A 23,017-nucleotide genomic window follows, 5' to 3' on the forward strand; every position below is an offset into this window, starting at 1 on the left:
TGTTGTGTTTGTGTTTATTGAGCGCTGTGTGAGACGCCACTTTCCCCACAAACAGGACCCCAAAACATAGAAACAATCCCGTCCTAAAGCCCCATCTACAAATCCGATCTTCTTTCAATCTTTATCAGTTCCACTTCGAAGATCAGAGTAGCTCCTCCTAAAACAGAAGCACAAAGCGCACAATGTAAGGCCATTAATTCATCTAGCTTGTGGTTATACCTATTGGGTTACACCATACTGGTAAGATAGTCTGACTGGTCCCTTCCCAACCCACTGGGCCAAAAGTGGATCACCCGGACGTATATAATGAATGGGCAGCCTGGAAGCAGTTGAAGGGGTACTCCGCTAATCTGAAGTCATTCACTATACACTGAGTAAGAGAGAACTACTAGATTTATAGAGGGTATAAGGGACTCCGCAACCAATGGAACGGCTGATCGCACATGGTCTACATCTTCATTCACTTCCATATTGGGCTGAGCGATTAGGACCTAAGTCAAAATTGCGATAAATCGGGCATTTTGCCTAAATTAGTATAAATGGCAATTATTTAGGCCTTGTCCCTTTTAAAGTGTGTGTGTTGGGCGATCCTCACTACGGTAGATTCGTCTTGTGACGTTCACCTGGAAGTTTCACTCAGACCGAACACATCCGAACCAAAACTGCTACTATACTCTGGAGTCCCATCACACCCCCGAGTGTAATAAACTGAGGCCCAGGGGCGGTAAACAACTATAGGGTTACAGCTCCCTGTTCTCTATGTGTCTTCTGACAGATGTCAAGGACGACAGAGGCCTGTGATTGGTCTTCAGCAGTTACGGGGAATGCCACATGATCACAGAGGACCAATCACAGGCCTCAGTAGTCCTTGAGGTCTGTCAGAAGACCTAAAGAGTAGAGATGAGCGAGTACTGTTCGGATCAGCCGATCCGAACAGAACAGCACGCACGCACTGAAATGAATGGAAGCACCTGGTACTTCCGCTTTACACGCAGGCCGGCCGCTTAACCCCCCGCGTGCCGGCTACATCCATTCATTTCAATGCGTGCGTGCTGTTCGGATCGGCTGATCCGAACAGTACTCGCTCATCTCTACTAAAGAGAACAGGGGGTCCTGAGTAACACTGTTATGTTTGCTCACCACCACGCCTCCGCTCATTATACTCGGGGGTCTGAAAATAGTCTTGGTTCGGACGTGTTCATTTCAAACAAAACTGCAAGTGGAACTGAAACCGTTGTGCGCACCGAAGCGTCGCACCGAGTAAATGGGTCATAAAAGTGACGATTTATTACCCGTTAACTACGGGGTGCATCTTACCTGGAATTTTCGGGGGTGCGCCCCTATCACCATATCCTGAAAAAAACAAAGATATACAATTTCTCAATCTCTTATACCATCAAAACCCCCCTCCCTGCCCGGTCACAAGGGGTCTTACCTAATTCGGAAGGAATGACCAGCTTCCTTTTCTCTCCCTCGCACATTCTGGAAAATAAAAGGTGACGCAAATCCTGAATTTTCCCATAATAATATACAGAATTTTAGATTCTCATCCCAGATTATAAAGGGAGAGAAAATTAATTGACATTTTATTATTTTTTAAAATCAATTTTATAGCATTTCAGCTGAATTTGGCAAATTGGATTAACCCCTTAAAGCCTCAACCTTGTCCCATTTATAGCAAATATCTAAAAATTTAAGTTTCACTCTCAACTATTCCACTGAGGTCAGCAGCGATGGCTATAATAAAGTGCGGGCGATATTTATGGAGGGCGACAAAGTGACAGACAGCAGAATAAGGAATCCATCATCCTCGCCTGAAATAAGAAAGAGGGAATTTATGCCTTCGCCTCGGCCCTCTGTGCTGAGCAGACAAGAGGCTTTTATGAGCGAGTCCGTCTCGGCGCAGGTGACAGAACAGAGCGCTGCCAGCGAGCCCAGACTGCACGGGCAGGGACACAAATTGAGCTCACAGCCATAAATTAGCCGGCTTATAACAGAAGGCAGAGAGAATTGGAAGCCAGATAAATGGAGGGGAGACGGGGGCTAATTAAATAGCATTTGGGATCTGCCCACCTCCCATAGCGCGGAGACGGGAGCGGACGCGGGCACTCAGACAGGCAAATTAATGCGTATTACTTTTTGTCTGTCACAATAAATAATACATATTAATAAACTGCTGGATTTATCCCCCGAGTGGAAGGAAAAAAAAAAATCCAGATCCAAATCCAGCAAAAAAAACGTATGTAATTCCCCGTAGACGGATTATACAGTATAACAAAAAATAGCTGCTGAATGGGAAATTATACAGTGCGGTAGTTTCTACATCTGACGAACCATAAAGGTCACAGGGACAATATGAGGATGGTACGGAGAGTAAAACGTGACTATTATCAGCGCCCCCATCCCCCTGCCGCACACCCTCTCCCCCAGGTATCACATGGCACATTCTGGAACAAATTTCTGACACAGCGATTTTACCCGTAACAAAGCACCATAAGGATTGCTGGAGAGCAAATGAGGAAGAGAGCGCACCCTGCTGGTGGAAATATAGAATGCACATCCACATTACTTATCACCTACTGTACATAAATACTACTGTATATACGGAATTCGATTCACTGCTAGGATGTTAAAGGGCGTAATATGGTTATAAACCGAATGACGGGTAATTCTACAGTTTCCAAATAAGCCTCTGTTGTCCCACTTTGGAGCGCCATTTTATTTCTATGCAAAAAGTTTTGTTTGCCTGGGCTTTGGCCTCAGCTCTAGATTCCCAGGCAATACACTTTCCCGTATTCGCATGTGCGCAAACAGCAATTTTCATGAAAATGGGCCCCCCAAAGTATAACAGACATAAACTGTAGAATAAAAGGAATTACTTGGCACTCACCGAAAATAGCGTAAAAAGTTGAAACTTTATTGAAGGATGTCCATACAAAGTTTTAAAAGCGGGAGGTTATTAAGACCTATGCTGACTAGTATTCCTTCTTACATTAAGGATACTAAAGATTTTTTATCAATACTTACAAACATCAAATGGCAGTCTGAATATAAATTAGCCTCAATAGACGTGGAATCTTTGTATTCCCGAATACCACATGAGAGAGGTATTGAGGCGGTTAAAAAAGTTTTAAAACATGCTAGATTTGACAATCACATGATAGAATTTATCATAGAAGGACTTAATCTGGTTCTAACTAATAATGCTTTTGTCTTCGGAAATCAGTGGTATAGTCAAGTAACCGGGACGGCAATGGGCACGCCTGTGTCTTGCACCTTTGCTAACATTTTCCTAGGAATTTTTGAAGATGAATATGTTTTTTCGATGAATAATTATTTTTCGAAATTTATACAAGCCTACTATAGATACATCGATGATGTGTTTTTAGTATGGTCTGGAACGTCTGAAGAATTCAATGAATTTATATATTATCTGAATAATAATACATTTAATATGACTTTCACTTCAAAAATTCATGAAAGAGAATTAGAATTTCTAGATGTACTTCTGAGAATTGAAGACAATGAGGTTCAGACTAGTGTTTTTCGTAAGCCTACATCAAAAAATACCTTACTACATTTTGACAGCTACCATCCTCCCCACGTTAAGACTGCCCTTCCTTATAGTCAGTTTTTACGCCTTAAACGTATTAATAGTAGGAGTAGTACTTATAAACAACAAGCAGATGACTTAAAAAAACGGTTTTTGGAAAGAAAATACCCTCTAAGATTGGTGGAAACAGCATATGATAGGGCTGAAAACTTAAATAGAGAAGGGTTATTAACACACAGTAAAAATAGAAATTTAGAACCTAGATTTTGTTTTTCTTTTCGCCATAGTCCCATGTCACAGATCATAAAATCGGTAATAAGAAAAAATTGGCATATCATAGAAAGTGATCCCGCACTTAAATCAATAAGTCAGAATCCTCCTATTGTCACTTTTAAAAAAAGTAAAACAATAGGTGACTGTATAACATCTAGTACCTTTAACCCCAACAAAGATAATTGGATCAATATAAATCGACCTAAAGGTAACTTTAAGTGTCAATCTTGCTCTTTTTGTCGGTTTAACTCAGAACTTAAATATTGCAAATTAGGAGGACAGGAGTTTTTTGTGAATCAGTTTATTAATTGTCGCAGCAAGTTTGTGGTTTATACTATTATTTGCCCTTGTGGCTTTTTTTACATTGGAAAAACTATCAGGAACCTATTTGTTAGGATCAGAGAACATTTTAGATCGGTACAGACAAAAAAGGGATCGCAAAGATTTATAGAACATATAAATTCAATACATGGAGGTGATACTAGCTGCTTAAAATTTATGGGTCTGCTAAAACTGAACCCCTCACCAAAAGGAGGTGATTTAAGTAAATATTTATTGCAACAGGAAGCGAGAATTATTATAGCCACCAATGCTATGGGTCCGCTAGGCTTGAATGATAAATTAGATATGAGTATTTTTTTGTAGAACAGTGTTTATATTGGCCCCGTTTTATTGATCATTCTTATGGTTTAATTTATTTTTATATTCATATATAATTTAGTTTTTTTTGGTATTTTTCATGATATTTCATATTTACTTTATTGCCTTCTCTCTTTACCATATCATTTTTTCATAATCTTCCTTATAAAGGTATTATAGCCTGTTAAAAGAGTAGGTGAACTGCTGATTGGACAGCGGTTTTACTTTGATGTGTAGGCTCTTTTCCGATTGGTCCTCATTTTTTGAGTGTCAGCACATTCTCTCTCTGGTTTTTTGTTTAGAGTAGTTTTCTTTCAGGTCCGTGCTCTCCAACATAAAAAGAGGAGGAGCTTTAGAGCTATGATTTTTTCACATTGTGTAGCTCTTAGCTTCATTGGTCGACGGCTCTTCTTTGAAGTGTAGGCAGGAATCTCATTGGCCAGCTGCCGTTAGACAAAATACGGAGTCTCTGTTGTACAGATATAAGAATAAACTAGTGAAGTTTTCCTTCAGGTCCGGCTCTTTTTGGACACACCCTTAAAGGAGGGGCTAGATGTAGGCAGTCCCTTCATTGGTCGGATTTAGACCATAGTAAAAGAATTCTCTTTTTTTCCCCCCCCAAGCTCAGTGACATGGATACACCCATAAGGGGTGGAGCCTGCCGTCGGCGAGCTCCTTATTGGTTTATTTAACCTAAAAGGATTCTATGGGTGTTTGTTGATAGCAATAAAGATAGAAAAAACCTTAGTTCTCCTTCAAGTCCGACTTGTTAAACACGCCTCTAGGGGAGGAGCCTATTGTCGGCAGGCTCCCCATTGGTTGATTTGACACTATAGAGTTCTATGGATATTTTTCCATGGACCTCTAGCTCTTTTTCTGAATATTGAAAGTTTTTCAAAAGTTTATTAAAAGTGTTCACAACTTTATTCAATGTTGTAATTCTGAAAACTTGGGTCTTGTTCACACATGGAAGTGTTTTTATTATGGAGGTGTTATTCTATGTATCTAAAATTGTTACAGACATGTAAGAGTTAATAGACAAATGTGATTGACGTGTATGTGATTGCACCAGTATAAATAGAAGGTAGCACACTCTTAGAGACCAACGAGCTTGAAAAAGTATATTTTGTATACGAAACAGCTGTCGCCCGGTTGCTGAGCGTGCCTCCTCCCGCTTTTAAAACTTTGTATGGACATCCTTCAATAAAGTTTCAACTTTTTACGCTATTTTCGGTGAGTGCCAAGTAATTCCTTCTATTCATTTTTTCACATGCTTCTTTACTCTGGACTTAGAGCACCACCACATTTAGCGTTTTTTTGTCTCCCGTGCAGATATATATCTCTGTATGAGTAGTGCCACCTATACCTACGTGCATCTTATAAACTGTAGAATGCTCTCTACAAGGTGCTGGGATTAGGTTTATACCCAATTTTCTGCTGACACTCCCTTTAATTTACTATAGTATGTAAAGTAGAAAACTGGCAGAGGTGATGTGTCGCTTTTTTTTTTTTTTTTTTTTCTGTAGCTGAAAAAAAATCATTGAAATGAATGGGAAGAGTTTTTTTTTTTTAGGAGGATTTAGAGACAGATTCCTTAAAGGGATACTATCATTAAAACTACATTTTTTCTCACTAACACGTAGGAATAGCCTTAAGAAAGGCTATTCTTCTCTTACCTTTAGATGTCTTCTCCGCGCCGCCGTTCGGTATAAATCCCAGTTTTCGTCGGTATGCAAATGAGTTATCTCACAGCATTGGGGGCGGTCCCCAGCGCTCAAACAGCACTGGGGGCGTCCTCAATGCTGCGAGAAAACTCTCCAGCGCTGTCTCCATCTTCTTCAGGAACATCCTCTTCACACGACCTCTTCCAGCGCTGGCTTTAAACTTCTAGGCCTCGGGCAAAGCCGCCTGTGCATGCCTGCCGGCCACAAGATAATGGCCGCTTACAATACTGTGTAAGAAGCCAGTTTCTTGTGGCCGACGGCATGCGCAGTTGGCTTTGCCCTAGGCCTAGAAGTTTGAAGCCTGCGCCGGAAGAAGACGCGTGAAGAGGAAGTTCCTGAAGAAGATGGAGGTGGCGCTGGAGAATTTTCTCACAGCATTGGGGACGCCCCCAATGCTGTTGGAGCGCGGGCCCGCCCCCAGTGCTGCAATAGAACTCATTTGCATACCAACAAAAACCAGGATTTACACAGAATGGAGGCGCGGAGAAGACATCTAAAGGTAGGAGAACAATAGCCTTTCTTAAGGCTATTCCAACATGTGAGAAAAAAATTGAGTTTTAATGATAGGATCCCTTTAAGGGTATATTCAGATTTGCAGGTTTGATCAGGCAATTTTAATGTTGTTGAAGCCAAAACCAAATAAGGGCCAGAGAGAGCGCGAGGGAAAGAGAAAAGAGAGAGAGAGAGAGAGCGCGAGAAAGAAAATAGAGAGAAAAGAGAGAGAGAAAGAAAAGAGAGAAAAGAGAGAGGAGAGAGAAGAGAGAGAAAAGAGAGTATAGGGACAAAGATTACTACTATTTTATTAATCCACTCCTGTTTTTGGTTCCAAACACTGTATTAAAACTTGAATGTGTGAACACGCACTAACAATTTACAGTTGCAAAGAATTGTAGACAGAGTCCTTAAAAAACAACCACCCCCCAGACTCGGGGACACAAAGCTGATTCCAATATCCCGGCTTGTGCAGAATGGCAGCAGGCTCTTGGTGTCTCCGTTCTTATGCTAAATACAACATTTCAGGAACCTTTGTGTCTGGGCTTGGCTGCCAGTATTACAGACAGGGGTATAATGAAGATATAATAATTATCATTCACCGCTCGGCTCTACTTGTGGATTCATTAGCATTAAAGACAGACTAATGTCAAGTATAATGAGGAGCACCTGCTGTCTGTACAAGGCCGCCGTCACTCTCCGAAATGTACTCGCTTACCCGGCAATGAGCAGGCCGCCCTGCACTGTGGTAAGCCACTTGTCACACATCTGTATTGGCGACAGCCATTGTAGGCCATGACAATGCTGCTGGGAGATTCTATAGGAATTAGACGGAATTCTTTGGTTTTTCTTCATTGAAAAGTAAACTTGAAGAAAAGATCAGAATATAAATCTTCTACATTGTGGGACATTGCTACGAATACTGCAGGGCCGAGACACTTATAATAGAAGTGGACGGTTTATCTTTCTAATCCATTATATTTTTGGACACTGTTGTGCATCAGATTTCGGCTCTTAAAGGGGTTTTCCGATCCCAAATAGAATTTTCATACTGATAACCTAACTGTAGGATAGGACATGAGTATGTGATCTGTTGGGGTCCGACAGCTGGATATTTTTGCACCCTCCGGCTGCGCTTCTAGCTCCGCCCCTATACAAGTGATAGGAGTGGCACAGCAGACCCGTCCACTATATAGCGGTGGTTTTAGTGAACGGCAGCTTCGGTCCTACTTGTATCTTGCAGCTTCTGGTATCTGAAGGTAGCTAGAACAGTTGATCTGTGCAGGGTCCAGGGTCGGACTATAACAGATCATATACTGTGGATAGCTCAAGAGTATGAAAACTTGATTAGGGGCTGAAGGGGTATCTCACCTGACCCAAAGAGAGAATATTAAGGCAAATATATCTGGCAGAAAATAAATCTCAAAGCAGGTCTCAGAAGAATCTTGCTCTCCCATTCACATGTCAATTTAAAAAAAAAAAAAAAATCACATAGCAGGCAAACAAAGCAACATTTCTAAAGCAATATTGTTAGGACGGGCTAGGGCAGTGATGGCGAACCTATGGCACGCGTGCCAGAGAGGGCACGCAGAGCCCTCTATGCTGGCACGCGTGCGGTCGCCCGGATCGCTAACCAACAGGGAATCCGGTACAGGATTCCCCGTTGATGAGCGATCACTGCCTTCAGTTGTATGTGCAAATGCACATACAGCTGAAAGCTGTCAGGGTAGGCCGCGGATCGCGCAACCGCGGCCTACACTGGCTGCAGAGTTTGACCTCTGCCCCGACGCGGGCGCGATGACGTCATCAGCGCCGCCAGTGACAAGAAGGTGGATGCCGGCGGCTCTTCAGGGGTGAGTATGAGAGTGGCTCACTGTGTATATGATGTTGGGGGGAGCGCTTATAATACTTGGTGGGGTGTATGATACTGGGGGGGAGTGTATAATACTGGGGGGGCTTATAATACTTGGTGGGGTGTATGATACTGGGGGGAGTGTATAATACTGGGGGGAGTGTATAATACTGAGGGGGCTGTATAATACTGGGGGGGCTTATAATACTGGGTGGGGTGTATAATACTGGGGGGAGTGTATAATACTGGGGGGGGCTTATAATACTGGGGTGGCTTATAATACTGGGGGGTGTACTAAAGAGCATATAATACTGGGGGGGGCCTATTTATAAGCACACAATACTGTGTGTGGATGCCACTGTGGAGCATATAATCCTGTGGGGGGGGGGGGACACCTACTGCGGAGCATATAACACTGGGGGGCTACTGTGGTACTGTGGAGAATATAATATTGTGTGGTGGGCCCACTGCAGAGCATATAATACTGTCTGGGGTCCCCTCACTATTTATATCACACAGTATCTGTTTTATAGCAGACGTGATATTAGTACAGGATGTAAGAATATTACACGGTAACTATAAAACAGATCCTGTGCGATGTAAATAGTGAAAATTAATTGTTCAAAGTACCAAATGCCGAGACCTTTACATTTCAGTACAACGTTGTTTGTATTATTGAAAGCTCTGTAAAGCCCCACATGACTGTAATTTTTGGTCAGTAACTGTCCGCAATTGTGGATCCGCATAGTATTAAGTCTATTATTGTCGTGTTGGCACTCCGCAAAAATTTTGTGGGTTTTGGGTTGCAGTTTGGGCACTCGGTCTCTAAAAGGTTCGCCATCACTGGGCTAGGGCCTCCGCTGTGCTGCGAGGAGGCGCCCGACCCGATCCCTGTCTAGCGCCGGGATCACTGCTGGTTCTGGCGCTGGGGTAGGCCAGAGGCCTCTGTTGAGTGTGTGGAGGTTCCAGTTTCACCCTAGCGCGGGGACCACCACTTCCGGGGTCAGCGGCGGGCCTGAGGCTATTTATGCCTCATTCTGGTTTTGGCCCGTCGCTGGTAATTTGTTTTACACCACGGTATCAGCTCCCTAGTGACGAGCCTCTCCTGGTTCCTTGCTACCTGTCTCCTGCCTCCTGTCCCTGCTCTTGGATTCCCTGGAGGTGTTGACCTGGCTTGCTTTACAGACCTCTCCTCCATGATCCTGATTTGGCACCTTCCGGACCTCCTGTGTATGTCCTTTGGCTTCCACCTGACCTCCCTTTTGGATTCTGATTTGGCTACTCCGTTGAATTGTATGACCCGGCTTCCCTGACTGTGCTTCTGCCTCTGCCTTCTGCTACCATGTGACCTCCAGCTTGGCCACATATTTGTTCCTCAGGTATCTGTGTGTAATGCCTGGATTACCCTCCTGCTCATCTGCGACTCCAGTCCTTCCCGCTCTCTTGGACTTCACTCTAAGGTTAGTGTCTGGATCCTTCTGGGTCCTCCTACTTGGGGTTTGCTGAGTGTGCGTCGCTCTCTGGGCAGTTGTGGATCCGGGCCTCGGACTTCTACCAAGTCCAACTCCACCATTAGGAGCTCTGGTGAAGAACTTCGGGGCCTGGTTCTGCTCCGGTTAGGAGAGCGTTACACACCCAGGACTGTTTTTGCCTCAGCACTTGGGGATTCTAGTTACCCAGGACTTACTGAGTTATTTGTTGCATCAGGTTCCTAGCAAATATATTTAGCAAAAGTCTTCAATTTACATAAGCAACCAGTTTAGATAGGATCCTTGAGATGGGACAACCCCTTTAAGGACAATAATTTCATATCCACAGGACAGGAGATAAGTGTCCTATCACTGGGGGTCTGCCCACTGGGACCCCCAGAAATCAGGAGGTTGGGGGACAAAATACTCCTTCTTGTGAATGAAGAACCAATGCACTTTGTTGACCATTGCTACATTCACTTCTATGGGGCAGCCTGATCTCTGGCAGCGCCTGTCGCCCTTTTAGAAGTGAATGAAGCGTGAGTTTCACAACTACTGCTCAATACACAAGGAAGATTTTCGGTTCCCCTGTCTCGTGATTTCTGGGGGGGTGAAGGTCAGACACCCCAGCGATCATATACATACCCCCGTCCTGTGGATAGGAGACAAGTGTCCATAATGGCACAACAGCTTTTATTCTCTAATACCGAAGGATATAAATGGAAGAAGAAAAAAAAAACACTATCTTTTAGGAAAATTTGCACCTGCAGAACAATATTGATTTACGCTCCATCTTCAGACAAGCTTTGCATTTGTTATTATAAGGATCTTACGCTCGGTTCATCATAGACTACTATGTGGGTTATCTGGGCAGGAATGCGGCACGAGGCAGGCGAGGCCAGTGGGAGACGTAAACAGGATCTCGACTCTTTGGGTTATACTAGAGCGTGTTTTATAGTTTTGTCACGATTGTTATTTTCTATGGAGCCTCCAGTCAAAACTAATGTGAAGCGAACTCAATGCGAATACCAAGAAAAAGAATTAGCTGTACAAAAGTAGAAGAGACCAGTCCACTGTGACGCTAAGGCCCCTCGCAGACGAACATGGCGGGGGTCAGTGTGCTATGTGGGTTTTCCCGGATAACACACAGACCCATTCATTACTGTTGGCCCATGCACATGATCTGTGTTTGGGCCGACTGGGCCACAAAACTCAGGAAAGGGAGGTGTTTTTCCTGTCCAGTTTTGCAGCTCCCATTCATTGAATGAATAGGGCCACGAAAGCACAGCCGGCACACAGATGATGTCCATGTGCTACCAGTGCACAGGCCGCGCCATTTATATATACCCTGACAGTTTGGGATATATATAAGGGCAGAATGGGTTGTAGCCTGGGACCTAGCGGCATGTAATTGCCTATTTGCCCCCATTATAATCCTGTCTATTGGCGTCCGCTGATACAGATTATTACTGTTGTGGGGCAAAAGACAAGGGCAGGTGTTGGCCAAGCTTCATGGGATTTGTCCGAACCGGAACTGCTATTATACTGTGGAGGTCTCTTTAGACCTCAGAGTGTAATGCACAGAGGCCTGGGCAGGAGAGGTGACCAAATATAAAAAACAATGTTACTCACCTCCCCTGGGCTCCAGCGCTAGTCTCTGACCTCTTCCAGCCTCTTAAATGACATCAGAAACTGCTGAGGTCAGAGATAGGGGCTCAGAGGTCATGTGATGTTGTGATACAGACATAAGCAGCATAAACTAAAGAGGTCAAAGATCAGCGTCCAGAGCCCAGGGGAGGCGAGTAACAGGATTTTTTATCATGTTTGATCACCCCCTCCCGGTCTCTGCTCATTATTCTCTGAGGTCTAATAAATAAGGCCATGTGGGTGGCATTTCCGGAGAAGTCTTACACAGTCAGGGGTCTCCTACGGTCAATAGTGCCAATTATTCAATGTTTACAGCAAAGAAAGCTATAATATTTTGGGGGAAAAACAGCAACATTACATAAAACACACAGAAATAATCCCGCATTTCCGTTTTGATGCTACTCTTTTCTGGCATCTGTCAGAGATGATAAGTAGAAAGCCATCTCCCCGCAGACCCTTGTTAAGGAAGGGGGGAGGGGGAGATTACAGGACAAGCATGTGTATAAAGCTACAATAAGATATGGCCCATTACCAGCTCACTGAACACTGACACATGTACAAGAGCCTGTGTACGGGCGTAAATGATTCATTGTGCTGCTGGACCATAGTTACCACACTAGGACGGCATATTGTGCTGCCAGCCATCCGCACGCTGCCAGCTCATGGATCGCTGCCAGGAGGAAGCAGAGCTGGATACGGCTAATGGGAAGATACAGAACCAATGCAATACAATTTTTTTTTTTTTCCTGATGACATTTGATATAAGACGTCCTAAACATTTGGTGCATTTATTCAGATTAGTAAATTCCTAGCGGGACACACCAGATTTTCATATTTTTTGCTGGCAAGAATAGGGTTAACAGACTGCGCTACACTTCGCAACAATAATTTGGAAACATAAGAACACAAATGTGAATATAGACTTATACTACCCAATATATAGATTTACCTTACAGTTCTCTGAGCTATCCCTTATTAACCTACTATACATGTCCTAAGTGTATGAGGGTTATGGGCTCCATCTTTAGGACCCCTATCTATCGCAAGACACCAAATAAACATCCACCCTTACATTTCTATTGATTTATTTTTTTTAATTTTGTTTATTCATTCTTTAAAATATCTGTGATAGTAGTCCAGCTGCCACTAGGGGGAGATACAGAGTGGACATAATGCAAATTGCGAACAGACCAGTTAGTGTCCATTGCTAAATCTTGTACGGACAATGGCCACAGACACCAACGGTAGGGTGAACGCCCCCTAAGTTTGGAGACTACAGAGCAGATGTAACAAGAAAGAAAAGACAAAAACAAAACCCATACACGAGTGCTTTGATGCCTGCCACCACAATCTATTTGATCCCTGTAAGCCCTGCACCCCACATGACCACCGATTAATCAGTAACCCCAGCATTCACAGGGAGGGACTGATGACATCACACACACATCACCGGTCCCTCTCCAGCGCCCGCTGTTCAGTCTTGGCACAGGGCTTCCAAGATAGGGGAGTGTTTGTTTTTTTAATTCTCCTTATGTCACACCGGCCCTGAGCCCCTCTGTAGTGTGTCCAATTTCTGGACAACCCCTTTAAAAGGGGCTCCATCAGCAAAATTATGCTGTATGAGCCCCACATATGCGTGAATAGCCTTTAAATAGGCCATTCAGGCACCGCTAATCTTATTTTACACACACACCCCCCCCCCCCCGTTTTAAAATAAAACCATAAAAACATATATGCAAATTATACTTATCGTGCACGGTGGGCGGTCATGCACGGTCCGATGTCATCTTCTGGCACACCTTCCTCTTCTTTCAGCCACGCCCTCCGGTCCTGGCTCTTCCCCGGCTTCATCGTCCTCTTCTTCCGGCAGGATTGGTTAAAATCTGGATTTGCACCAATCCTGCCGGAAGAAGAGGACGATGAAGCCGGGGGAACATTAGCGGTGCCTGAATAGCCTTTTTAAAGGCTATTCACGCATATGTGGGGCTCATACAGCATAATTGAGCCCCTTTAATGTCACATCATTGGGGGTCAGATTCCACATTGAAATGAATGGACAAAACACAGTCAAAATGAATGGGCAGAGTTACATAGACATCTGGTTCATATTTGCATCATGGATTCATCACAGGTTAAACCAGAACCTATGTGGTGCCAGATGTGGTGCACAACGGATACCGGCAGCATCTAATATACTGTGATATGCTCGCCGGTCTCTACATATTACTGCCATGTTAACAGAGACTTGGTAGAGCTCTATAAATCACATTCTGCTCAGTCTGGCGTCTTGAGTAGAGATGAGCGAACACTGTTCGGATCAGCCGTTCCGAACAGCACGCTCCCATAGAAATGAATGGAAGCAGCTGGCACGTACACTTTGCTGGCGGCCGGTCACTTAACCCCCCGCGTGCCGGCTACGTCCATTCATTTCTATGGGAGCGTGCTGTTCAGAACGGCTGATCCGAACAGTGTTCGCTCATGTCTAGTCTTGAGTTATTCTTCTATAGGATACATGACAAGTGCACTATCGCAATGGATCCTAATAAATCTTACAGGTTTAGGCAGTTTCAGGCGACCGTGCTGCCCCTCCCTGCCATGAATTAAAAGCACGGGCTGAACATGGGGGACACAGGGATGTCCCCCATGCGCCACCCGTGCACGGGCCATGCTTCCGCAGCTTGTTTCATTAAATGAATAGGAGCCATGGAAGCACTGGCCGCAAAATAAGAGAGGAATAGGACCTGTCCCATCTGATACGGCCCCGACTGTCAGCCCACGCACAGGACTGTGAACATCACACAGAGTGTATGGATCCATGGAAAAGAATGGGTCAGTCTTCTATCGGTGAAATACATGGATAGTATACGGACCCACACCATAGTCATCTGTATAATGTGTCTGTTGGGTTTTCTTTTACTTAAAGGGATTTTATGGGGTTATATTAGTTGGGGTCCTGTTTGATGAGGCTTCTTCTTCTCACACCAGTGATGTTCGGTGGACACGTGGCCTTACTGCATCTCAGACTGAAATATATCACGTAGAGGCACGGTACAATCTATAACAGTGTGCTAGGCAAGCCCAGTAAAGGAAACCGCAGTGCTCATCACAACATGGTAGCCTCTTCAGACAGGCAATCAGCTGAGGTGTCAGGAGTTGGACCTCCACCGATCAGCTATTAATGACCAATCTATACGCCATCCATATCATAGCCCCAAAAACTCCTTTAATAAATCTATGATGTTCTAACCTCCAGAGGACAGAAATCTGGTGTTCGTGCCAACACAACCATACATACTTTACTTGTAGATATTTGTTTCTTGTATGACGGGGACCTACCCTAGTAAACCTTGGTCCCAGCCCTTGATGACTTGTCCAGCGCCCAGTGTGAAGGTGAATGGTTGATTTCTGGGGATGCTGCTATCAAACTCCGTGCCGTCCTCCAACTTCCCCTGCAAGAAATAGAGAAATTCAGCACTACGTGTGCGGATACAGAATATGTCACGAAGCCTAACAAAGACGATCTAGCCAATTAGAAAGGATTTAGCAGACTGCCGACAGAGGACAATGCCCACGAGACCCATCCTGTCTGCTCAGCCCAATTATCACCACCGAAAAGGCCCGTCTGACCTCGGGTTTGCATAGACTGCATTAGGCAGGTGTTTTTGCATTCAGAATGAGCAAAAAAAAAAATTACAAAGAAATCTTTACTGACATTAGTTGATTACACTTTGCATTAAGCTATCCTTTAGTTCCACCCTATTTCCTTGTGTACACGTTATTCAAAGTCCAAGGGGTCACTTATTTATGAGTGTGTCTATAGGGAGGAGCTTATAGACCGATTTAGTGATGGCTTTGACCAATCGCCTTCAGAATGAGAGGACATGATCATTCAAGTCAGCGTCCTAAGGGAAAGGAGTTGTCCAAACTTGCTTTTTTTCTTTAGAAATAGCGCCTCTTTTGTCCATAGGTTGGATCCAGTATTGCAGGTTAGTCACATAAACGACAAAGCTAATGGCACATGGTCAAAAAGTAGATCCTTCTATATAATCTCAGGCAACCCTTGCACAGATTTTTTTTTTTTTTTTTTTTGAGAGCGTGTCCGATCCCGTACTATACAGTTCACAGAGCTGGGAGTAGTTAGCTCCATGCCTTGCATAGAGGCCAAGCGCCATTGCTGCAGCTTTGGTCCCATTGAGGTCAATGAGAGCTGACCTGCAGTAACAGCACTTGGCCGCTATACAGGGTGATCTGCTTCTAGCGCCATACACTGTATAGTACCGAGACCAGACGCACCCCAGGACAACTGATTTGTGTGAGGGCCAGCTGTCTGCAAACTAGTGTTCGGGAATTTACAGCCTATCCTAAGATCGTGGACAAGACCTTTAAGACGCTCTAGTCATCCCATGAACAATGGCTATCTTAGATTTCTCCTATAAGACATCAGTTTTCTGTTGCATGTTATAGTAACTATGTCAGGCCAAGGGGTCCTCACCCTGTTTTAACAAAAGTGGGTAGCGGATGAGTAAAAATTGAAATCTTTTAATGCCTGGTGTGCAAGATATAATAAAAGAGCCTGTATACGCTCTGCTCAACCCTCCAAGAAGAACAGGGCCGATCATAACCCTTAGCTCAGCGCTTCTACCACTTCATTTCACTAAGGAGTAGAGGTCTCAGTACCCGGACCCCCGTCAATCAAATCCTATGACACACGAGAAGGTTTCAGAAAGGAGAACTACACTTAAAGAATATAGTTAAGGGGCCAGACAATGACAGGACATTTTATAGAAAGACCAATAAGAGGACTTGAAGGACCCTTGGTCTTCTTGAGTGCCACAAACACAATGCAGAGCAAGTACTGCCCTAGGCACACAAGCAGGCGCTGACAGCACATCTAGACAGGTTATGGAGAGACCATTGTGTTTACTATTTTAGCTGACAGATCCACTTCTTATATGGCTGACCTTTTCCTGCAGGTTTCTGAAAGCGACACAATATCCTTTTGTTAATGAACGCTGGAAATGTCTGGACTCAGGGGACAGCGGGAGATAGTAGGGAAAGAAGAACGCCATGTCCTACCGAGTCACATGACATAAGCAACAAAGCTTTACTTTGTTAAAGGGAACCGGTCACTGTATTTAAGCAGTATGTTATAGAGCAGGAGGAGCTGAGCAGACCGATATATAGATTTGTAGGAAACAATTCCTTATAACTGTCATTTATTTGTTTCCAGGCTTAGGAGTCCAGTAGGCGGGCTTAACCAATGATTGACAGCCATCTCTGTACGCTCACTGATATACATATTTTAGCTGAGCTCATGCAACTTTTTCTTAAAATCACTGTTTGATGCAAAGCTGCATGACGGTAGTCGTACATGTAAGTTATGCATAGTTTCATGGTATACAGTGCGACAGAATTTAATTCCATTTATCACAATGTTGCGTGAGGGTGGACAATAGTGTCACTCCATTAAGTCTCCTGCCATTAATAGCCGATTTGCATTTGTCCTGTGAGTGAGAAACCTGGACTGCTACAGACTGGAACCATATTGTTTCCAAGTTCTGTATGGGATTCAGTGATGGTTGGGCTCAAGTTAGGGGGCCATTCACACTTGCGCCTGTGTCCCCCCCCCCCCCCCCCGCCTGGGTCTCCGCCTTCTTTTCCGAGAAAACTGGATAGGGGACGGCTTCCCAGTGGTCAGGTTTAAAACCCTATCATTTGGATGGGTTTTTATAGCAAAGCGCCGCTGTCCGTATGCAGCCTCTCCGCAGGGAAACCGTTTTTTTTTGAACAGATACAAAATAGTTCATGTCTGACTGTGTCCACAGAGAGGCTGCATACGTACACCAGCGAATTGCTTTAAAAACCCATTCAAATGAATGGGTTTTAAAGCTGACTGCCAAGAAGCCGTCCCCTAGCCGGTCTCCCCAAGAAATGGGACAGAGACCCAGCGGGCAGACACAGGCGCAAGTCTAAACGCCCCCTAAGGAGGTAAAGCAGTAAACACCTCAATCCTTCCGTTGCTGGGGAGCAAAACACTGCCCCAACTGAAGATATGACATTCTGGGAAACAGTTATAATCGACAGACACCCCTAGGAGAGATACAAGGGACACCAACATTTCAGCCATAAGTGCAGACTATCCTGCAGTCACATTATTTCTCTTACTTATATAGTACCAATATATTATACAATGCTTTACAGACAATATCATGCATAAGCTTCTCATAGGCTTGCAACTAGCATTTTTCAGCAAGATAATGCTCGCCCACACACAGCAAGAGCTTTGCATCAGATTCCATCACTTCCTTGGTCTGCAGTCACCAGATTTATCTGTAATTGGGCACCTATAGGAACAGCTGGAACTCAAAGGCCGCAACCCATAAGTGTGCAGGATCTACAAGTCCAACTGCAACATCCGAGACCGATACCATACAGAACCTGTACGCCCTCCAAGTTCAACCATATCTCAACAAGTATGCAGGTAAGAGATGCCCATCAGGACAATGAAGCATATAGGGTTTGGGGTTACACTTGCTTTTTAAGCAATTACTTATTTTCCAGTTTTTGGAACTAAAGGAAGACACCTGCATGTTCAGGCACTATATATTAACTAAGAGCAGACGGAAAACAGATTACAGCCATAATACAGATCACACCTTAATTCTTTTTAGCAGGCTTTGAAGCTGTAAGGAGGAAACGGGGGATTCCAGGCCTTGTTCTAGTGATCGGTGGGGTTCAGTGCACCCAGAATCAAACACTTCTCTCCTATCCTCTGGTGTTTGGGGAGAATTTAATTGAAGATATACAAGCAATTTTTACGCCTGATCAATATGAAAGATAGGCAGGGATAGGCTTGCGGTCCCTTGCTTTGCAGGACATAATTGCCAAACCTAGGCTTCCAACACCTTGTTAGATCTAGGCTGCAATGAATTCCAGCTACTCCTTTGGAAATTCGACTATAGAACATGTATTATTTACTGGAGAAAACCAGATTCAGGTTTCATATTGACCCAGGCACGTAAGAAGCGAAATACAAGTGCGACAACAGCTTCCCTGCTGTGAGGGAAGTCAGCATGAGGCCATGAGCCGCAACTTTAGCAAGGTCGGGCATGATGAAAGAAGAATCATTTGTCAGTGGTTCCTAATAAGAACAAGTAGATATTGGATCAGATATTGAGGTGGGTGACTGCCTCCAAATCTGCTCTAGAATCCTTGTGTGAACATACCCTAAGTGTTTATTCTCTAGGGTAAGTTAACGTTGCACTTAAAGGGATTCTACCATTAAAATCGAATTTTTTGTCCCCAACACGTAGTAATAACCTTAAGAAAGGCTATTAGTCTTCTACCTTTAAATGTCTTCTCCGTGCCGCCGTTCCGTAGAAATCCCGTTTTTTGTCGGTATGTAAATGAGTTCTCTCGCAGCACTGGGGGCGCCCCCAATGCTGTGAGACAACTCTCCAGCGCCACCTCCATCTTCTTCAGGCACGGGTCTGATTCAAACTTCTAGGCCTCGGGCAAAGCCGACTGTCCGTGCCTGCCAGCCACAAGAAAACGGCCGCTTACGATATTGTGTAAGCAGCCATTCTCTTGTGGCCAGCGGGCATGTGCAGTTGGCTTTGCGCTAGGCTCGAGGCCTAGAAGTTTGAAGCCAACCCCTGGAAGAAGACCCATTCCTGAAGAAGATGGAGGCGACACTCAAGAGTTGTCTCACAGCATTGGAGACATCCCCAGTGCTGCGAGAGAACTGATTTACATACAGATGAAAACCAGGATTTCTACAGAACGGCGGCACAGAGAAGACATCTAAAGGTAGGAGACGAATAGCCTTTCTTAAGGCTATTCCTACGTGTTAGGGACAAAAAATTTGATTTTAATGGTAAAATCCCTTTAATATAAAGGGAACGTCCGATTAATTTCATTTTTTGCAAATGGAATATGATATTATTATTATTAACATAATAAAACAAGCATTATTTACCCCACTGCCCCCATTCCAGCGGTTCATGAGACCCCCGCCCGTTTTTAATTCCTGGTCCTTCCCAAAACATGGCTGCCTGAAAATCATTTATTGAGGCAAGTCACCTCCGCAGCCACTGCTAAGCAGAGCGGTCATTGTTTTACGTGTCAACAGGGACAAGGAAATAAAGATGGGGAGGGAGAAGATGAAGCGTCAGAACAGGAACTGGAGGTGTTCTCATCCTGTTTGCAAAAAGTCAACCCCCTTTAAATAGAGATGCATGCTTCTAAATAACTATATATATATATATATATATATATATATATATATACACACACACTTACTGTGTAATGCATGTTGAGGGTATCCCCTTTCCGAGATTTAATAGGGCAATGATCCACTCTCTTCTTCACACCAATCTGTAATTTCTTACTTCCCTCTTTAGCAAGAGTGAGAGGAAGCAGAGAAAAAACAAGTAGGCACCACAAAGGTGTGAGTGACAGGGTGTTCATGATGATGGCAAGATGGGCACCCAAACCGCTAACAGTCACGCAATATTATTTCCTGCAAAGATTAAAGAGATGGGGGAAAAAAAATTGTAAGTAGGGGAGTGATTTCTAAATTGGCAACATATGGAGGGACAGGACACATGTAGACAAGGGAACATGGTATACTGTATACTCCAATGTAATGGATAAAGGAGCACTAAGACACAGGACAATCTTTACCAAGATCCCTATTCGTCTGAGCCTACGAAAGGATAGAAAGCTGACAGTATGAGGATCCTTATAACCGGTCACATGTCAGTAAGTAGTGTCCGTCAGTAACGTCAGTAGTCCAGTCCTCAAATGTTATGGGAGGGCAGAGGATAACAGAAATGAGGACACTCTAGGTTACTCTTTCATGATATAGATGAGAGGGTGCACCACGCAGGGGATTCTCAGGTTATGGCCAGTAATGTTATATGGCTAATAACACTTACCTTGGTTGCTGGCTCTGTTCACATAGTATAACAGGTAGAATTCATGTTTGCCACAAAAAAGGCAACAGCACCATATTATTTTATCAAAAAATTATCCCCTCCCTAACCCACTGAAAGAACTCCTCAAAGCCCCGACGTGCCCCTTCCTAAAGGGCATGAGGACCCTGTAAAGGAATACTTTCTCCGAGCCCCATGAAGAGGATACAAAATGATCAGCATGCAGTATACAGCACCTCATAGCACCTGGTTGTAGCACCTTATAAAGAAATAGGAAAGCAGCACCAGTAAATCAGCTTAGTGCAGTGAATCAAGTGCACCCTAGAAGTGTCTTATCCCCCCCCCCCAAAAGGTGACAAATTAACAAATAGTTACACCCTGAATACCCTCCCCCCTTTCCCTTTAAGGACAGACACGCACAACACGCACACATAACAGTTTAGTGTCTCCTCCACAGAATGAGGTGTAAGACCCCACCTGCCTGCTCAAGGTTCACCCCCATCAGAAACCCCAGGTTTGGCACTACGGGGAGTCCACTTGGTGTCGTCCGCCATGAAATACGCACTTCGATGTCGCCTAGGTTCTCTGGGAACCCAAATATCCTCCTTTCCTAAGGGCCATGCAGAATCCTGCTTTCCTTTCTCTTGATTTCTCAGCACCCACACCTCGCTCCCCGCAACCCTGGGCCCATTTTCCCCCCGCTTCACGCCATCTCTCCTAGTCCATTCTCTCAACACCCATACATCTTGCTGCTTCTGTACTTCTCCTCTCACCTCTCCTCGACACCCCCAAGCCTGTGCCGACTTCCCCCTTCTATGACCAGATACTGCGCGGCAAGAACCGGCCCACCCTTGCCACCAGTTTACCCATTCCTGCAGTTCAGGAGTTTCACCCATTTTCCCTCCCTTTTTGGTGAGTGGTTCAGGAATATCCCCTGTGTTAGCACCACCATTCTCACTTCTGTGCTCCCCTACACGAAGAGTGCTACTCATTGAGTACCCACACTCGCTGGACTGCCCTTCATCTGCTGACTCTGTTTTAACATGTGGGGTACCTTCCAAATCCCCTAAATAGAGGTGAAGACACCAACACCATGTGCCCGCTTCCTCCACAGTCCCGCATCCTTCCAAACTGGACTGACCCACCGGCGCCCTCTGATGAGCAGGTGATGAACAGTTCTGTGCCATAAACTGTACATGCTGGTAGTTTATAGGGTCACAATTCTTCTCTTCCATCTCATCATCCCAATCCCTGACTAACCCTCCACTATAAGTACCCGGATCTGTTTCGAGACCCTCTGCAGACCCACTGGATCCATTTCCCGGACTCCTAAAGGCATCCCTATAGCTCTCGCTGGATTGTGGACTTTCTTCCTGATGTTTTGAACTTTCAGGAACCTCTTCACTGAAATCTTTCATCCCCCCTAGACTAGAATTTAGATCCTCTTTGGACCCCCTCCCCTCAATCACTATTGACACCCCTTTGTTCCCATTAATCTCCTGTCTGTGTTCTTTTAGGTCAGCTTCTGATGTCCCCAAGTCAGTGGCCTCGGCACTGCTAATACTTAGCTGAGAGTCTCCTTGGATGTCACTGTCCTGCAGCGTCTCCTCCTCCTCCTCTAAACTTTGCCCCCTGTAGAGATCCTGGAAGCTTCCCTCCTCCATGCCCTGATGACAACCACTATTAACCTGTCCTTGCTTCTTCTCTTTGCTTTTCTTTTTCCGTTTCTGCAGCACCTGGACATCAGGGTTGCCATCTTGGGGCACTGCCATCCTTTCCTGTATTTTATCCATGCCTTCCCTGCCTCCTGTGGCCTCACACTGCAGCTGGGCACTGGTGCCATCTGCCTGCCCTCTATCCTTCCCATTGCTGGCACTGCCACTAGGTCTCATAAGCCCCCATGCACAGTCACCAGTGACCATGCTCTCGCCTGCAGACCCCCGATTGTCTCTTGTCACCTCCTGGGGGAAGCTCTTACTAATGCCCCTGCCCCAATACCTGTCCTCATCCGTGTGGCTCCTGGTCAGCGCCAGCTGAGCCCTGTCCCCCTGCAGTGCCCCGATCATCTCCAGAGATCCACGCTCCTGCACGATCTTGTTCCCATTCCCCTCATCAGTCCCTTCCGGGTGGCTTGCCCTCCATTCCTCCAACCTACGCCCCATAATCAGATCCTGGGGGCCCCTTATTACGTCCCATGTCACCCTCGCTCCTCCCCGGTGTCTTCTCCTCTCCCTCCCCCGAGCCCCAGCACCCCGCTCTTCCCCCGGCCTCCTCATCCCCCTCCCCGGGACTCCTGCCCTCACCTCTCCCCTGATCTGTCTGCACGCCGCAGCTTCACACCGACTTAACCCCTCTTCCGCATCCGTGTACGTCACCGCACGCTTCGTCCAATCACAGCGCACGGAGCGTCACCGGCGCTCGCTGATTGGTCA

The 23,017-nt window shown here is 45.1% G+C and overlaps 1 protein-coding gene across 2 annotated transcripts; it reads right to left on the reverse strand.

The window, feature by feature from the left end:
- FKBP2 (FKBP prolyl isomerase 2) lies at positions 1–23,017 on the reverse strand. 2 transcript variants are annotated; one of them, XM_075281514.1, is made up of 6 exons: positions 22,889–23,017; positions 19,951–20,170; positions 14,986–15,098; positions 1,436–1,482; positions 1,318–1,353; positions 1–157 (listed from the first exon to the last, which is right to left on the reverse strand). In XM_075281514.1, the coding sequence occupies exons 2-6, from the start codon at positions 20,116–20,118 to the stop codon at positions 96–98; spliced, it is 426 nt and encodes a 141-aa protein (XP_075137615.1). In that variant the 5' UTR covers positions 20,119–20,170; positions 22,889–23,017; the 3' UTR covers positions 1–95. The 2 variants fall into 2 exon arrangements, with proteins under 2 accessions (XP_075137615.1, XP_075137616.1); XM_075281515.1 differs by lacking the exon at positions 22,889–23,017 and adding an exon at positions 20,589–20,725.

Source organism: Leptodactylus fuscus, chromosome 7, assembly GCF_031893055.1.
Source record: "Leptodactylus fuscus isolate aLepFus1 chromosome 7, aLepFus1.hap2, whole genome shotgun sequence".
NCBI classification, from domain to species: domain Eukaryota; kingdom Metazoa; phylum Chordata; class Amphibia; order Anura; family Leptodactylidae; genus Leptodactylus; species Leptodactylus fuscus.

Excerpts from the sequence above, each read along its gene's own strand:
- FKBP2 (XM_075281514.1), bottom strand. The coding sequence starts at position 20,118 with ATGAACACCCTGTCACTCACACCTTTGTGGTGCCTACTTGTTTTTTCT. Across the intron at positions 15,099-19,950 it reads CCCTCAACATGCATTACACA|GGGAAGTTGGAGGACGGCAC; the intron begins GTAAGTGTGTGT and ends TATTTCTTGCAG. Across the intron at positions 158-1,317 it reads CGCACCCCCGAAAATTCCAG|GAGGAGCTACTCTGATCTTC; the intron begins GTAAGATGCACC and ends CTTCTGTTTTAG.